Source organism: Phoenix dactylifera, chromosome 11 (assembly GCF_051530095.1).
Source record: "Phoenix dactylifera cultivar Ajwa chromosome 11, Ajwa_hap1_PhDact_Kaust_v1.1, whole genome shotgun sequence".
In the NCBI taxonomy this organism is placed as follows: Eukaryota; Viridiplantae; Streptophyta; class Magnoliopsida; order Arecales; family Arecaceae; genus Phoenix; species Phoenix dactylifera.
This window is the reverse complement of record NC_143200.1, coordinates 20,325,087-20,337,953: the sequence shown is the minus strand read 5'-3', so window position 1 is coordinate 20,337,953 and position 12,867 is coordinate 20,325,087. Positions and strand designations below refer to the sequence as shown.

Below are 12,867 nucleotides of genomic sequence, written 5' to 3'. Positions count from 1 at the left end.
GGGGTGGCCTCTGTGGGGTGGTTAAAGTTGATTTCACCCTCCCTTGAAATAACTTTAGCCTGTTTATCTAGCACCTTTCTGCCCGTTGACTGAATAAAGTTATCCATACCTCTTGAGGGTGGTTTGGCATAATCTTTTGTTATCCACTCTCTGACCGACATCTGAGGAAGTATTTTATTCAGATAAAACAAAATATTCAAGATTATTCAAGAAGAAGTATTTTGTGGGCGACCATAATTAATTCAATCATGACTGTCTTGAGTAAATTTAAAAACATATGCTTCCTATGTTCCCTCCAAGCAAGAGCAACGATTACTCGAGCTTCAGCAAGTTCAGTATACATTAAAATTATCAGTTTAACTTGGTAGACGTTCAATAGTCTAAGGAAAAGATCCAAATAATACAATTCGTTCCTTTAACATATCATGTACCTGATCCATTGTTTCGCATGATGCATATCAGGTTGGTCTAGGACTAATTATGCTTTTCTTTACATGTGAAGAGACAGGGAATAAAGCAACCCAACTAGCTTCCCAGAAAAGAAAAGTTTAAGGCAACCGGCAAAGAAAGAATGCTTGATCTCCTCGAGCTTCCAAAGGAGGAAGAAGAATAAAGGGTCCTAAAGATAGCTCACTACATCCACCACCAAAATCCAAAAGCTGCTGCTTCCAACTTTATTCATCCATTAAACCACTTCAACTTATCTCTTAAAGAAACACTCTTGCTAGTTTAAGAATGACATCAACGAGAGACGACATGATACAGGAGCTGCGAGCCTCATGCACTGAACTTGTCCGCAGGATCGCAAGACTTCCTCTCAACATAATAGAGGGGATATCAAGAGCAATTGGCCATGGAGCTCCGAGAAGAGGCCCTCAGAATCTGCAATCCCAGCAACAGCCAGGACTTCTGATGATCCCAGAGGAATGGCTTTTTGTAACCCTCTTGGAGCAACAATATGGCAGCACCCACCCATTCTTCTATGCATGCCGGTTCCTTGAAGCTCTAAGGATTGCAAAGGATGAGTCGAAGTTTGTTTTCTTGTACCTCCATGCTCCGGACAACCCCTACACAGCTCCCTTTTGCCGCGACACACTTCGTTTGCAGCTGGTGGTAGAGTTTCTCGACGCAAACTTTGTATCATGGGGAGCAGTAGCAGACAGAGGAGAAGGATCAGAGATGGCTGTCACACTGAAAGCAGGCAGTTTCCCATTCTGTGCTGTTGTAGCTCCGACCTCTGGTGACAGCATTGCAGTTCTACAACAGGTACCAAAAAAATATTTCTCAACAACTACTTCTGGAAAATAGGCGTTTTATGATAAAGTAAAGCTTCTATTTCCCGTATCTATTCAGGTGGAAGGACCAGTTTCACCTGAAGAACTGGTGAATATTTTGCAAAAGACAATCGAGGAACAAGGTTCAGCATTCAGGGCCTCGAGAACAGAAGAAGACGAGAACAGAAGAGCAAATCGCCAACTGCGAGCGGAACAAGATGCAGCTTATCTTGAATCACTTAAGAAGGACAAGGTGACAAATGAAGACCAACAATGCCAAATGACTGTTTATCATGACAATTCATCAAGGAACAAAAGCATTAATGGCGGTTTATCACTTGCAGGAAAAGGATAGAGCCCAGCAAAGGCTTGCAGACGAGATGGCACGGGCAGCAACAGAAAGGAGGAAGAAAGCTAATAATGAGAGGCTCCAGAGAAACCCTCCGCCCAAACAATTAAGCAGTAAAACAAAAGATACAAGCAAGGAAATCCAAAGAAAGGAAACCGTTACTTCAAGTAAAACAAAATCCACTACCAAGGTATGTAAAATATCAAACCGTATCCATTTAAAGAGCCATTCGCAATACAATGATTCTAAGCATTGGATAATTATTTTGCAGATACTGATAAGATTTCCAAATGGGCAAAGAATAGAGCAGAGTTTCCTTTGCACAGATACTATTAGATCAATATTCAGATACATCGACTCCCTGGATATACCTGGTATAGGAAGCTACCGGCTGATATCCAACTTCCCAAGGAAAGTTTATGGTTATGAACAATTGGAAATGACTCTCAAAGATGCAGGTCTCCATCCAAGCGCTTCTCTGTTCCTGGAGCTGCTTCAATAATAATATGTTTCTGATTATATAGTCATTTAAAGATTATTACTGTTAATATAGGAGGTGTATTGTAACCAAAGCATGTACATTAATATAAGATATATACATCCTTACCTTCCAGTGACTGATAAAATTTGAACTCCTAATGTGTTTAGCCAACTACTCCCTTTTGGAGAACATACAATACAACATATAAAAAGAATCAATTAATTGAATAGTAGGTAACAGTTGCAATGGGTTGATTCAGGTGCAAGTGGCAAGAAAATGACATCAGTATAGCTTTAAGTTCATAAAGAAGTGCCATGCCATGCTAGTAAGAATATGCTAATACATCTACTTTGAAATGATTAGAGATTATGTTGAGATTAAGGCTCGAGTCTACATAAGATTGTCACTGCCAAAAAAGGTGCCCTAAAAATGCATTTCATGACAAGACCCTTTGTACAGTCATGAAATTGCTAGCAAGATTTTACGTAATAACATTTATCTTTGAAGGTGTAGGGACTATATTGAGATTAAACCTCCCAAGTCTCTATCAAAGCTGCCCTAAAATGCATTCCATGAATATGATATGGTTTGCCTTGACCCTTAGCAGCACAATTATCTCAAAAAATATCAGTACAGTATAACCAACCATTGAGCCTAATATCAAATATATGGGTTTGCCTTTGTGAATCCTCATTCACCAATTGTTCCTATACCCTTCCTTCCTTCAGCAGAAATCCAAGCACCTCTCCTTCCTGCAGTGTCTCTGTCTTCACTCCACAAGCCCACACCTTCTCAGTTGGTCCTTCACCACCTTGCCTCAATTGAATGTAAACCTGAAGACTCCCTTATGTCCAAAAAACTAAGCTTCAAAGGAAAGAAAATAATTTCTTTAACCTAACTTCCACAACAATTAGGATGCCAAAATAATAATGCTTTTTCACATGAGGTTTTCCTGGAAAAAACACGAGATATTTCTACCACCAAGTGATACAAGTTCTCCAAAGATCAGCAACAATGTACTTTACCAAAAATGTTATGAATGTACTATAACATAACCCTGGATGATGTCTTATGCACAGTGCTAATAAAGTAAAGCTTGTTATAGAGAGAGCCAACAAACAAAAGGAGACAGAAACATCCACAGTCAAGAAAGACAATAATCTGGAGAACAGGAACCCTAATTGAATCAAACCACATATAGAAATATCAAAAGACCCAAGCATTAATTAAGAAATCAATAGTAGCAGGTTTCAAATACTTGTATTTCCATTCTATTCAGAAATTCTCTCTTTACCTCTAGGCTAAGATGAGCAGCACAGATGTAAGAGCTGACTTTTAAGTCATTGGAAGCTTTAAGCTAAACAAAGGAAAGCTTGCATCAACCCTGGCACATAAAACCTGATCAAGTTTGATGCAGTCTAAAGTTATCCATAAACAGAGAAATGAGGTGAGATTGGCTTGAATAAATTTGCCAATGTCATGAAGGCTGAGAGTGAAGAGTATCTTTGGAAACTAAAATCAACATACATCGATTTACATATACATCTCAGCATGGTTTTTCCAGGATCAGCTTGTATAATGAGCAGGAGTTAATTTGTGTTAATAAAAAGACAAAACTAGCGTCACTTTTGCCTACTCACTGATAGTAGGATACAAAACAAAATACAGATCATCCCAGATAAAGGGATGAAATACCTAAGCTATTTGTATATTATTATATGCATATAACTGCCACATATTATGTGACTTCATTCCCCTGTGACCGCAATCAGCTCCAAATATTTTAACTTTGATGAATTTCCAGCAAATATTTCCCAGACACCCCACCATCGAAATGGGTGCATGGTTGCTTTTCATAATACAGGCCTAACAAGCAGCAGCTTGTTTTGCAACCAATGCAGCACTCCACCAGCAGAAGCACCGAAACATCTTCAATTTGTTGTGGTATCCAATAAAAGATGCTCATGCATTATATCACAGAGGTTTAGCTAGACATGGACCCATGTTGCATCCCATTCAGCATTCCTTGTTTGTACTCAGCATTTTTATCATTCCACCCTTTAAACTTTATCTTGATAGCCTTTGCTTTCATGTCTACTTTTCCGCTCGGCAATACTGATTCCACATCAGCTACCACAGGAAGCTGCTTAAGAGAGGTGACTGAGTTAAGCTTTGTGTATGCTTTTTTCCGCTTATATGTTATCGGAAACATAAGACCTTCTCTTTCAACCCCTGAAGTAGCCATTTGGGCATTTGGCATTTTCAATACTCCATCATTATTATCTCTAAGCTTATGCTTTGAATGATCAGAAGACTTTGTAAAAGGCTGGTGCTCATCAGTGAGAACAATTGGGGCCCCTGAAACTGCTTCAGAAAGTGTGGAATGCACTGCAGTCATCTGCATTCTTCCTCGATGATTACCAGGACTAATAGGGTATGAGTCTGCAGAACCTGCATGAAATACCTTACTTCGTTGACCTGAGTTTTGCCAAAGGTTCTCTCCGTCGTGGTGCTTTCCCATCCCACCAGTTTCATGAGAATATATCCTCAATTTCAGGTTATTTTTCAATGGAAAAGTTTCTTCATTTATCTCTATAGCATTATCTGACCTCACGTCCTTTACCATCTTTCTCTTTCTTTGCGATCTCTGTCCAGCACCCATGTTCAAAAATTCTTCCCTTTGCTGATTTTCTATAAGCTCAGGACTTCTATAAGTATTTCCATCTCTGCCTGTCCGATGTACAAATTGTAACTTCTCATCAAAGGTCTGTTTATCCCATGTAAAAGCAAATTGTGAAGGGGAGAATCTAGAGTTATGAACACCCGATAGATCAGCTGTAGTTTGTTCTGGTGGAACTTGAATCATTCTGGATCGTTCCTGTTGATGACCAAGAAGATCACATTTAGGCTTTATTTTTAATACGCCTTTAGGTGGCCGCCTACATGGCTCCCATGGCTCATTTGGCAATGGTAGCAGAGGTTGATTTTGCATTGCATTCATTTCAATTGGTTTTATTTTCAGAACCCCTTTTGCATTTGTTTTCCTGTTTAGTGCTATGCCCTTAAAAACAACCATTGGATCATGAGCAGTTACCCTTTCATTCATATATTTGGTCTTCTTTAACAGTGGAATGGTTGCCGCATTTTTTTCACCCTTGTTTAACATCTCTTCCTCTGCAGGAAATGCATTGAGATCCACCAAAAATACAGGCTTGCGATCTTCCCTCATGCTTGGGTGACAATTACTCCATGCCCTTTTGATGTCCACACATTTCTGACACATATTCTCATGATATGATCTTAAGGAATGATAATAGCCCCGTCTTTGCAAGAACTGCAGACTTTCCCTTAAATGAGAAACTTGTGGAGAATAAAATCCACCTTTCAGTCTGAAGAAAAAATTTTCCAAGGGACTTCCAAAGAACATATTATCACCATTGAGCAACTCCTTTATCGTAATCCAAAATGTCTGTTGGTCCATATCTGGAAGGTAAGCTGCTAGAGAAAATCTTTCTTCTTCTGTTAAACCAGAATTCCAAATCTCCAAAGAGAGGATTTCCTTTAAGTTTTGCAAGTCATAAAGATCATATGGAACATTGCATACCTGATCTTCAACCATGACAAACTCACAACCCACCTCTGCAAGCTCACCGTCATCAAAAACGTCACCAGTGCTCTTTTCCAAGAACAATCCCTCCTCTTGTGTGAGCTCATTGAGTGGAAAGGTACGAGATCTTTTTCCTGCAGAATCATCATTTCCAGGCCCCCCAGGCCTAATCTTGACAATGCCCATTGGCACAAGGGGGCTAAATACGGAGCAATCATACGAGAGATTGGAACTTCCGGCATAAAATCTTAGACTCCAACAAGAAAATGCCTGAAAAGCAACCAATCAGGAAAAAGCACTTCGATGCTCATTAAGGCAACAAACATAGTAGAAGTGATGAAGGTAGACGCCAGAAAAGGAAACAATTACAACATGGACTCGTAGCAGCAAGTGATGGCTCATATGAAGATAGAAACTTGTTTCTATAACAAAGGTTCAATTTCAACATAAAATATCAAGCAATTAGGTTGTAAGTAAACTAAACAACCCAATCACATGAGCTTCAACCTGGTAACATGGACAATTTAATCAAAGACATCATCAAAGGACAAGAACATTCAAATTGAATACTCTGTTAATAACCTTCATAGGAATGATTAGCAAATGAGGATCCAAATGGTTGACTCTAAACACTTGGAACAAGGACTGATGGATATGATTATGATAACTGCTTATATCCAGAAGTCTATCTTTCAAACCATTTAATGCCAACACAAATTTTTGCTTCGTGATGCACCCACATAACATTAAAATCAACCTCAAATTACAGGCCTTACCATGTCTATATGGGGTCAAATTCATAGATTGAAATTTGAACTACTGCCATACGAGATCATTACATGAATAGATTTCAACTTGATGTCAACCCTCTGTGATTGAAACCATAGCCCTGGACAAGGCAACTTTGGGCTATGGAGGGGCTTGCCGGAAAAAAAAAAAGGGCCTGTCAGCAGGTAATGGAACATAACTTATTGGTTGAACTCCTGCAGTTTGAAGCAATCTATCAGGCCTGTTTGGATGGTTAGCTTCTATATGCATGTGATATACCTAATATAATTGGAAGGCCTGAGGACAATAAAGGCCAGGAGAGGGAGAAATTTGGAGGGAATGGGAAAGACAGCCGGTTTTGCAATCTCAATATCCGAGGAACACCAGAAATAATTTTATTTTTTTTTAAAAAAAGGTGATTTTTCATATGTAGAATATCTTAAAGTTGCAGGATAAGTGGCCTCCCCAGCCTACCCACTTCTCCCTCCTGCCTTTAATTGCCTCAGCCCTTCCTAACATATGAGCAATATCGCACAAACAAAGGAGGAGATGATCCAAAATGCCTCTCCATGTCTGAAATATTATAGAGAAGAAATCAGAGGAATGCACCATCTGATATAGTGAAGTCCATTCATGTACAAGGCAATGTTATCAGCCAAACTCCAAACTACACCATAAGGCCAAACCCACATTATATTGCAATCAATAATTAAATATTGATTACCTTCTTTCGTCCATGTTCGAGCATAGACGTTCTAAAACTGATGACACAAATCGTATCCACCAGCCCAATCTCTTCTGAATGTTTCTAGAGTATGCAACTACTAATATTAAGCTATAGTTTGTCATATACAACTAAGGTTCTTCGAACCATTGTAGTTCTCTCCTTCCATCCACACAATAATAAACAAGCACAAAAGCAATCAAAAACTGAACCAAATTCTCTTACCAATCAAATTAATGTAACAAACCAAGACGGCAACAATGAAAAAAAAACATATCAGGCGTGAAAAACATACAAGAATTGAAAATTGAGCGAGAAAAGAGAAAAAAGAGCCAAAAGTCCCAAAGTTTGAACTATTTATAACGAGGGAAAAAAAAGGAAGAAAAATCGTCATTAAAGAACCAAGAAAAAACCAACCTAAAACACGAAATCATAGTAAAAACAAATAAAAATATAGAAAAAAAAAAAAAAAGAGGAACCCATTCCCCCAAACTCCAATCTACCTCAATTCTCTACATATCCGCAGATCCGACAATCGAAACGAAACCTCGTTGAGTTCCAAAGACCCCCTCGGAGAAATCCAATCGATGTACTAATTTCTCAATAATTTCCCTTTTCCGCTGTCCCAGAGAGAGATACCCCAGAGAGAGAGAGAGAGAGAGAGAGGGAGATTGGGATTGGAGGTAACCGGACCGAAGGATAGATACCTTGTAATGGGGAGAGACGGCGGGCTGGGGCTTGTAAAAGGTATCGGAGAGAGAAGGGATCCACAGTGGTCACAGAGCTCTCTGTTTCACCCATTCCCACACCACCGTTTCTTTCCCTCTTTTCTGCGTACAGCCAGGGAGTTACTACAAACGGAAGAACATTAACTGTAGCAGCGGCAACCCTCCCGCCCCCCTGTAGCCTCTGTACCCGTGTCATATTAGTACGCGGCCATGCTTTAATTCTCCTAAAAGGCCGGCCTACAAGATCTACCGCTCGCTTGTTCTTCACGCTACCATTGAAAATTTTGTTCCTTGCTCTGCAATTAAGACCTCCTTCGATGTGTCCAAATCGTCCATCCGATTTGCGCACCGGTGCTGATGTTCGAAGATCGTCGCTCCTTGAAGCCTCGCCATCATCCAGGGGGAGAAGATTTATTTCGTACCAGATACAGCTGCCTCCTGATAGATCCAATAATCCCATGAATTACATCTAGATTTTATTTTAACTGTGCTGCTTGCTCGAGTGATTTTTAGTAAGTTTCGAGAGTGGCACAAATATGATAAAAAATATAGATTTATATGGTAATGCATGATTCATTTTAATATTGAGTGCTTGTTTGATCGAGTGATGCTGTAGCAACATGGAAGTTGGCATAGAAACAGAAGTATGTGATATTATTGGGGGTTTTGGATGACATGATCGGTTCTCTTTTACTTGCCCATGATCCATCTTTAACCAGCATTAGCAATCTCTTTGTGGCACGGTTTGGAAATGTTGGCCCTGCAAATGCTGCTCGAGATTGCCTTAGGCTGTAATTTTTTTGATATGCTTGTTTATTGGGTTCGGGTTGTGCTGCTCGTGCAAAAAAATGATTGATCTTTTTTCATGATATTAACCTTTGGATCATAATTTGCAGATATCTCGAAGCATTCTAAATTTCTCCATTCATTCGTTTGTACCGATCTTGAAGCGGTTATTGCGCTATTCAATGGTGAATTCATGCGAAGGAAGATGAATTCTTTTTTGGTGCAAAGGAAACAACCCCTATCCTATTTGCCTCCTTCCATTCTACTAATGAATTATCTATAATAATTTGCAAATCTGAATCAGATAATTGTTCCCTGATAGCACCTTCTTTTGTACAGTTTTTCGATTTCGAAATGCCTCGAAGCTTTGAGTAGTATAAAAAAAATGAGATGCTATATTTATGAGATTGGATTTCATATCCGGGTAAACCTCGAACGGAAGTGCGATGTGTTTGAAAATTCAAGATTGTAAACATATCCAGGTACAATTTTGATCGCTTCTTTCATAATCTTTTTTTAGAGATTACCCCTTTCATATAGGTTGGAACTTACTCGCCAAAGAATTTCGTTATCTTAGGACTGTCATAGTTGCAGCTGCTATTCACCGGAAAAGGGTATAATCGAATACAAAAGAATTTATCTTTTCTGTATACTTTTCGGATTCCATTGTTACCATGGCCTTAACCAAGGTCACAACGATTAAAAAAAGGTAGCCATTCAAAACTACTGAAAGGAGAATTTCTCGAAAAGTTGAGGATTACTAACTTTTTTAAAAAATCGAATAGATTCGGTCTTAGAGACAGGAGGAAGGCAACCAAAAATTAAAAAAAAAAAAGAGAAAAGGATGAGTTCTTCTCACCATCTATCAACTCCACACCTGTAAGACCGGCCAGGCTAATCCAAGTCCATGTGGAAACTAATTAATGCCGGCCACATCTATGGCATGGAAGTCCTAGTGATCAAGAAAGTAAAGTAGGGTGGATTTTCTGAATGTGATGGGATCTCTAACCCATAAAAATTATGTCGACATGCCACAGAAAAAAGAGAATGATAAGCTTGCGGTTGTAGCTGCTGTTGTTGTTGCTGGAATTGTTTGTTTGGAGTTTACTCATCCTTGGCAGGCAAAAGCCTCCAGTCTAAGTAGTAGACTTCTGATGGTTCTGGTGCCGAGCAAAACAACAAGGCGGAAGTTGCTTACATTTGTACATACACTACCTGTGAATAGATTCCATTCCATTACCTAACAAACACCCCACGATAAAAGTGTTCATGAGTTTCTCCTGAAGAAAACACGAGTACTGAATTCCCCTGCTGCTTGGAACTACGTTTTTGCCTGCCGGTCCAGTGAATCACGAGGGCAGTGGCGATCCAGAACTTTACCAGCCACTTTTACCGTGGTAAGTACTCGGAAATAGCACTAGCTGCTCGGTTCTGATGGACGGTCAGTCCCCGGTCAAAAACTAGTAAAGTTACCAAGTCTTTTACTGGATGTGGCCGTCTTGGCTTAGATCCACTGCAACCCATGAACCGAACATATTTTAGCCCGTTGCCCCTAAATCAAACCCTAAATGTTGGCATGGCCTGCATGGTTCTTTTATTGCTAGGCATTAGGTTCTGTTGTTACTAAGGTTCGCCGTACCGGACCTCATACTGGTGCTACACTAGCATAGTATCGATATGGTACGGTACAGAATTTTTTTGGCATGCTGAGGGTCGGTACACCACCAGTACTGGTGCTGATACCAAACCGATATAGTATGTACCATTCAGTTCAGTACAATATGGCATACCATGGTTGTTATATATCAAGTTGCCAACTTCTTGATTAAAAATGGCTCCTACAAAAGCCTCTAGCTAAAGCTTAAAACGGATGCTACCCCAATTCAAATTCAGTTACCCAACGTGGTGAATAACATGTACTCCGCAAGGAGCTCCCACTGCCTAACCTAACCAAGACCGAGCCCAAATTAGTCTAATCATCTAACGAAAATCTTGTGCAAATTAATACACAAACTAACAATAGGGTTGGGGATGTATTTTCCCCAACAAAGAAGGATTCATCTTCCTTCTTGCGAATCTACTGTCGGATCACCCACCACACATTGCAAAGCGATCCAAACTTCGTTTTCATTTGCTTGCGCATATCTCAGAGTGACCGGCAGATGATCTAATGGTGAATTCACGCAAAGAAAGGTGAATCCTTCTTTCGCACGAAAGATACACCCCTGACCCGGCATTAAAACCCAAGACAACCTAACTCGTGTCTTGTGTTTGAGAACTTTGTATTCAAATCAATTTCAGGTCTGAATGGTCAAATTCATTCTTGATTCAAAATAATTAGGGTTTGATATTCTATTGGTTAGGTTGAACTCGGTCTGATTTTTAGGTCACCAACTGATTGCGAGCTTACCGACGAGAAGATGGGTCGCTTTGCAGCTAGCTTGAATATGTTCTGGCAGCTCGAGCCAATACAAGAACTGTTCGATGCAATGCATGGGAGTAGTAGCATAATGTTGCTATCTAGGTCACACCTAATGTCGGCTCGCTAAAATCGATGGTCTCCATTCACTAGAATTTGAGTGTAGAATCTGGAGATGCCTGCACCTGCCAAATCTGAGATTCCACTAAGCAAAATTAATTAGCACCCTGCATCAGACCCATATGAATTCAGACTTAACCCATTAATTTTGGAGAAAATGGGACCCTTTTCGGGCCACTAGGGTCCATATCCAAATTGGTCCATAAACTTGAATCATTGAGATCCTGCATACCAATATAATTATCTTTATAAATATTTACCAACACTCCTCTTATATATATATATAGATCAAGATGCTCTTGATGCTTATTTCTTGAACTGTTTGAACTAAAGAGGCATCCTCGATTCTTTTTTTACTAATGGCAAATGGTAGATCATCAAGCATTGTCTGCATACATGGGGGATATCATCTGCCCAACGTATGAACCACAGCATCCTCCTGTTCAGTGCTTCCTATCTAAAACACAGTTTGGCCCTGCTCAAGTGCTATTTAAAAGCTGGTAGAAGATTGGTGAAATGGTGTAGAGGATAAATTATGACTAGTTTTCTTATGATTTTGTTGCATTTTCAATACAATTCCTGTCTATTATCTGTTCCAATTGTTCCTGATTTCGGCATGGAGGGTTTTCGGACTTTACCCTTACTTTTGTTTTAATTCTGGCTTCCTATATCTGCCTCTAAACTCCAGAGTGTTGATCAGCATGTTATTGTCCTTGCTGACATATCATATACAAATAACAAACTAATGACATCTAGAACGGCCTATACATATCAAATAATGAAGCAAAGGCCCAAACTCCAAATCTGCTCATTATTCTACACTTGAATCCACTAATTTAAATAACACATATCTGATGTAGTTATAGATTTTATTACCTGTTGATGACTAATTATATCACTTATTGATAAAGAGAAAGGACCACAACCCCAAGATATAGTCCCATGAGCAGGCTCACTGATGTTAGGTATCATCCAGGGACCTATTTGGATGATTGTTATATAGTGATTAAAGGTGAGTTAACAGTTTAACCAACCAAACAAGACTCTAAAAGAATGTGTTAAGTATAATCTGTCAACATCCTAAAACGTAGTCTAAATCAGTTAAATTTATTTCATGAAGAAGGATTAAATAAAGTTAACAATCGGATCTCTCTCTCTCTCTCTTCTTTCTGCTTTTTCAATTTTTTTTCACAACTTATCCCACTAACCCCGAAAATGTTTACCAAATAATGAAGAATTCTAATTTATATTTATCTGATTAAGAAGTGTTTATCGGGGATTTAATCTATTTACCTTCTACTTAACTATTTGGTATTCAAATGCTGTCTAAGAAGTTACTGCAACTTAAAAAAAAAGGGTTACAAATGCATGCTTCGCGGACTATTGTAACCCTTCATTCTTCTCTCAGCCAATTTGGTGGCATTTTTTTCAATCACTAACCACATAATTATATAAAATAACACTGATAAGATTAAGCTGTAAGACTTTGACCGACTTCTAAGTTATCATTAACTTTTCACATGCTCTATGTTTTTTCTTTTCCTTTTCGTTTTAGGCAGACAATATGAGAAAGCATTGGACTTGATGACCCTCTGGAGAGATCATTGGATC

The 12,867-nt window shown here is 39.2% G+C and overlaps 2 protein-coding genes across 9 annotated transcripts; one reads left to right on the top strand and one right to left on the bottom strand.

The window, feature by feature from the left end:
- Window positions 1-325: 325 nt before the first annotated feature.
- Window positions 326-8,458, bottom strand: LOC103722377 (uncharacterized). Of its 8 annotated transcripts, XR_015971281.2 has the most exons (4): window positions 7,911-8,439; window positions 2,231-2,282; window positions 1,995-2,113; window positions 326-1,257 (listed from the first exon to the last, which is right to left on the bottom strand). XR_015971281.2 is itself a non-coding variant. In XM_026810505.4 (2 exons), exon 2 carries the CDS (start codon window positions 5,895-5,897, stop codon window positions 4,089-4,091), a length of 1,809 nt encoding a protein of 602 aa, XP_026666306.4. In that variant the 5' UTR covers window positions 5,898-5,981; window positions 7,911-8,458; the 3' UTR covers window positions 3,609-4,088. The 8 variants fall into 8 exon arrangements, 2 of the variants coding, with proteins under 2 accessions (XP_026666306.4, XP_026666307.4); XR_015971278.2 differs by having other exon boundaries at window positions 1,995-2,948; XR_015971279.2 differs by having other exon boundaries at window positions 1,995-2,282.
- On the top strand, window positions 736-2,236 carry LOC103722376 (plant UBX domain-containing protein 10-like). The gene is made up of 4 exons (XM_008812914.5): window positions 736-1,266; window positions 1,354-1,527; window positions 1,619-1,813; window positions 1,895-2,236. Exons 1-4 carry the CDS (start codon window positions 736-738, stop codon window positions 2,123-2,125), a joined length of 1,131 nt encoding a protein of 376 aa, XP_008811136.4. The 3' UTR covers window positions 2,126-2,236.
- Window positions 8,459-12,867: the final 4,409 nt, after the last annotated feature.

Bases quoted from the DNA above. Each gene is read 5' to 3' on its own strand.
- LOC103722376 (XM_008812914.5), top strand. From the start codon at position 736: ATGACATCAACGAGAGACGACATGATACAGGAGCTGCGAGCCTCATGC. The intron at 1,528-1,618 runs GTGACAAATGAA...TATCACTTGCAG, and splicing joins AATCACTTAAGAAGGACAAG to GAAAAGGATAGAGCCCAGCA. The intron at 1,814-1,894 runs GTATGTAAAATA...ATTATTTTGCAG, and splicing joins AAACAAAATCCACTACCAAG to ATACTGATAAGATTTCCAAA.
- LOC103722377 (XM_026810505.4), bottom strand. From the start codon at position 5,897: ATGGGCATTGTCAAGATTAGGCCTGGGGGGCCTGGAAATGATGATTCT.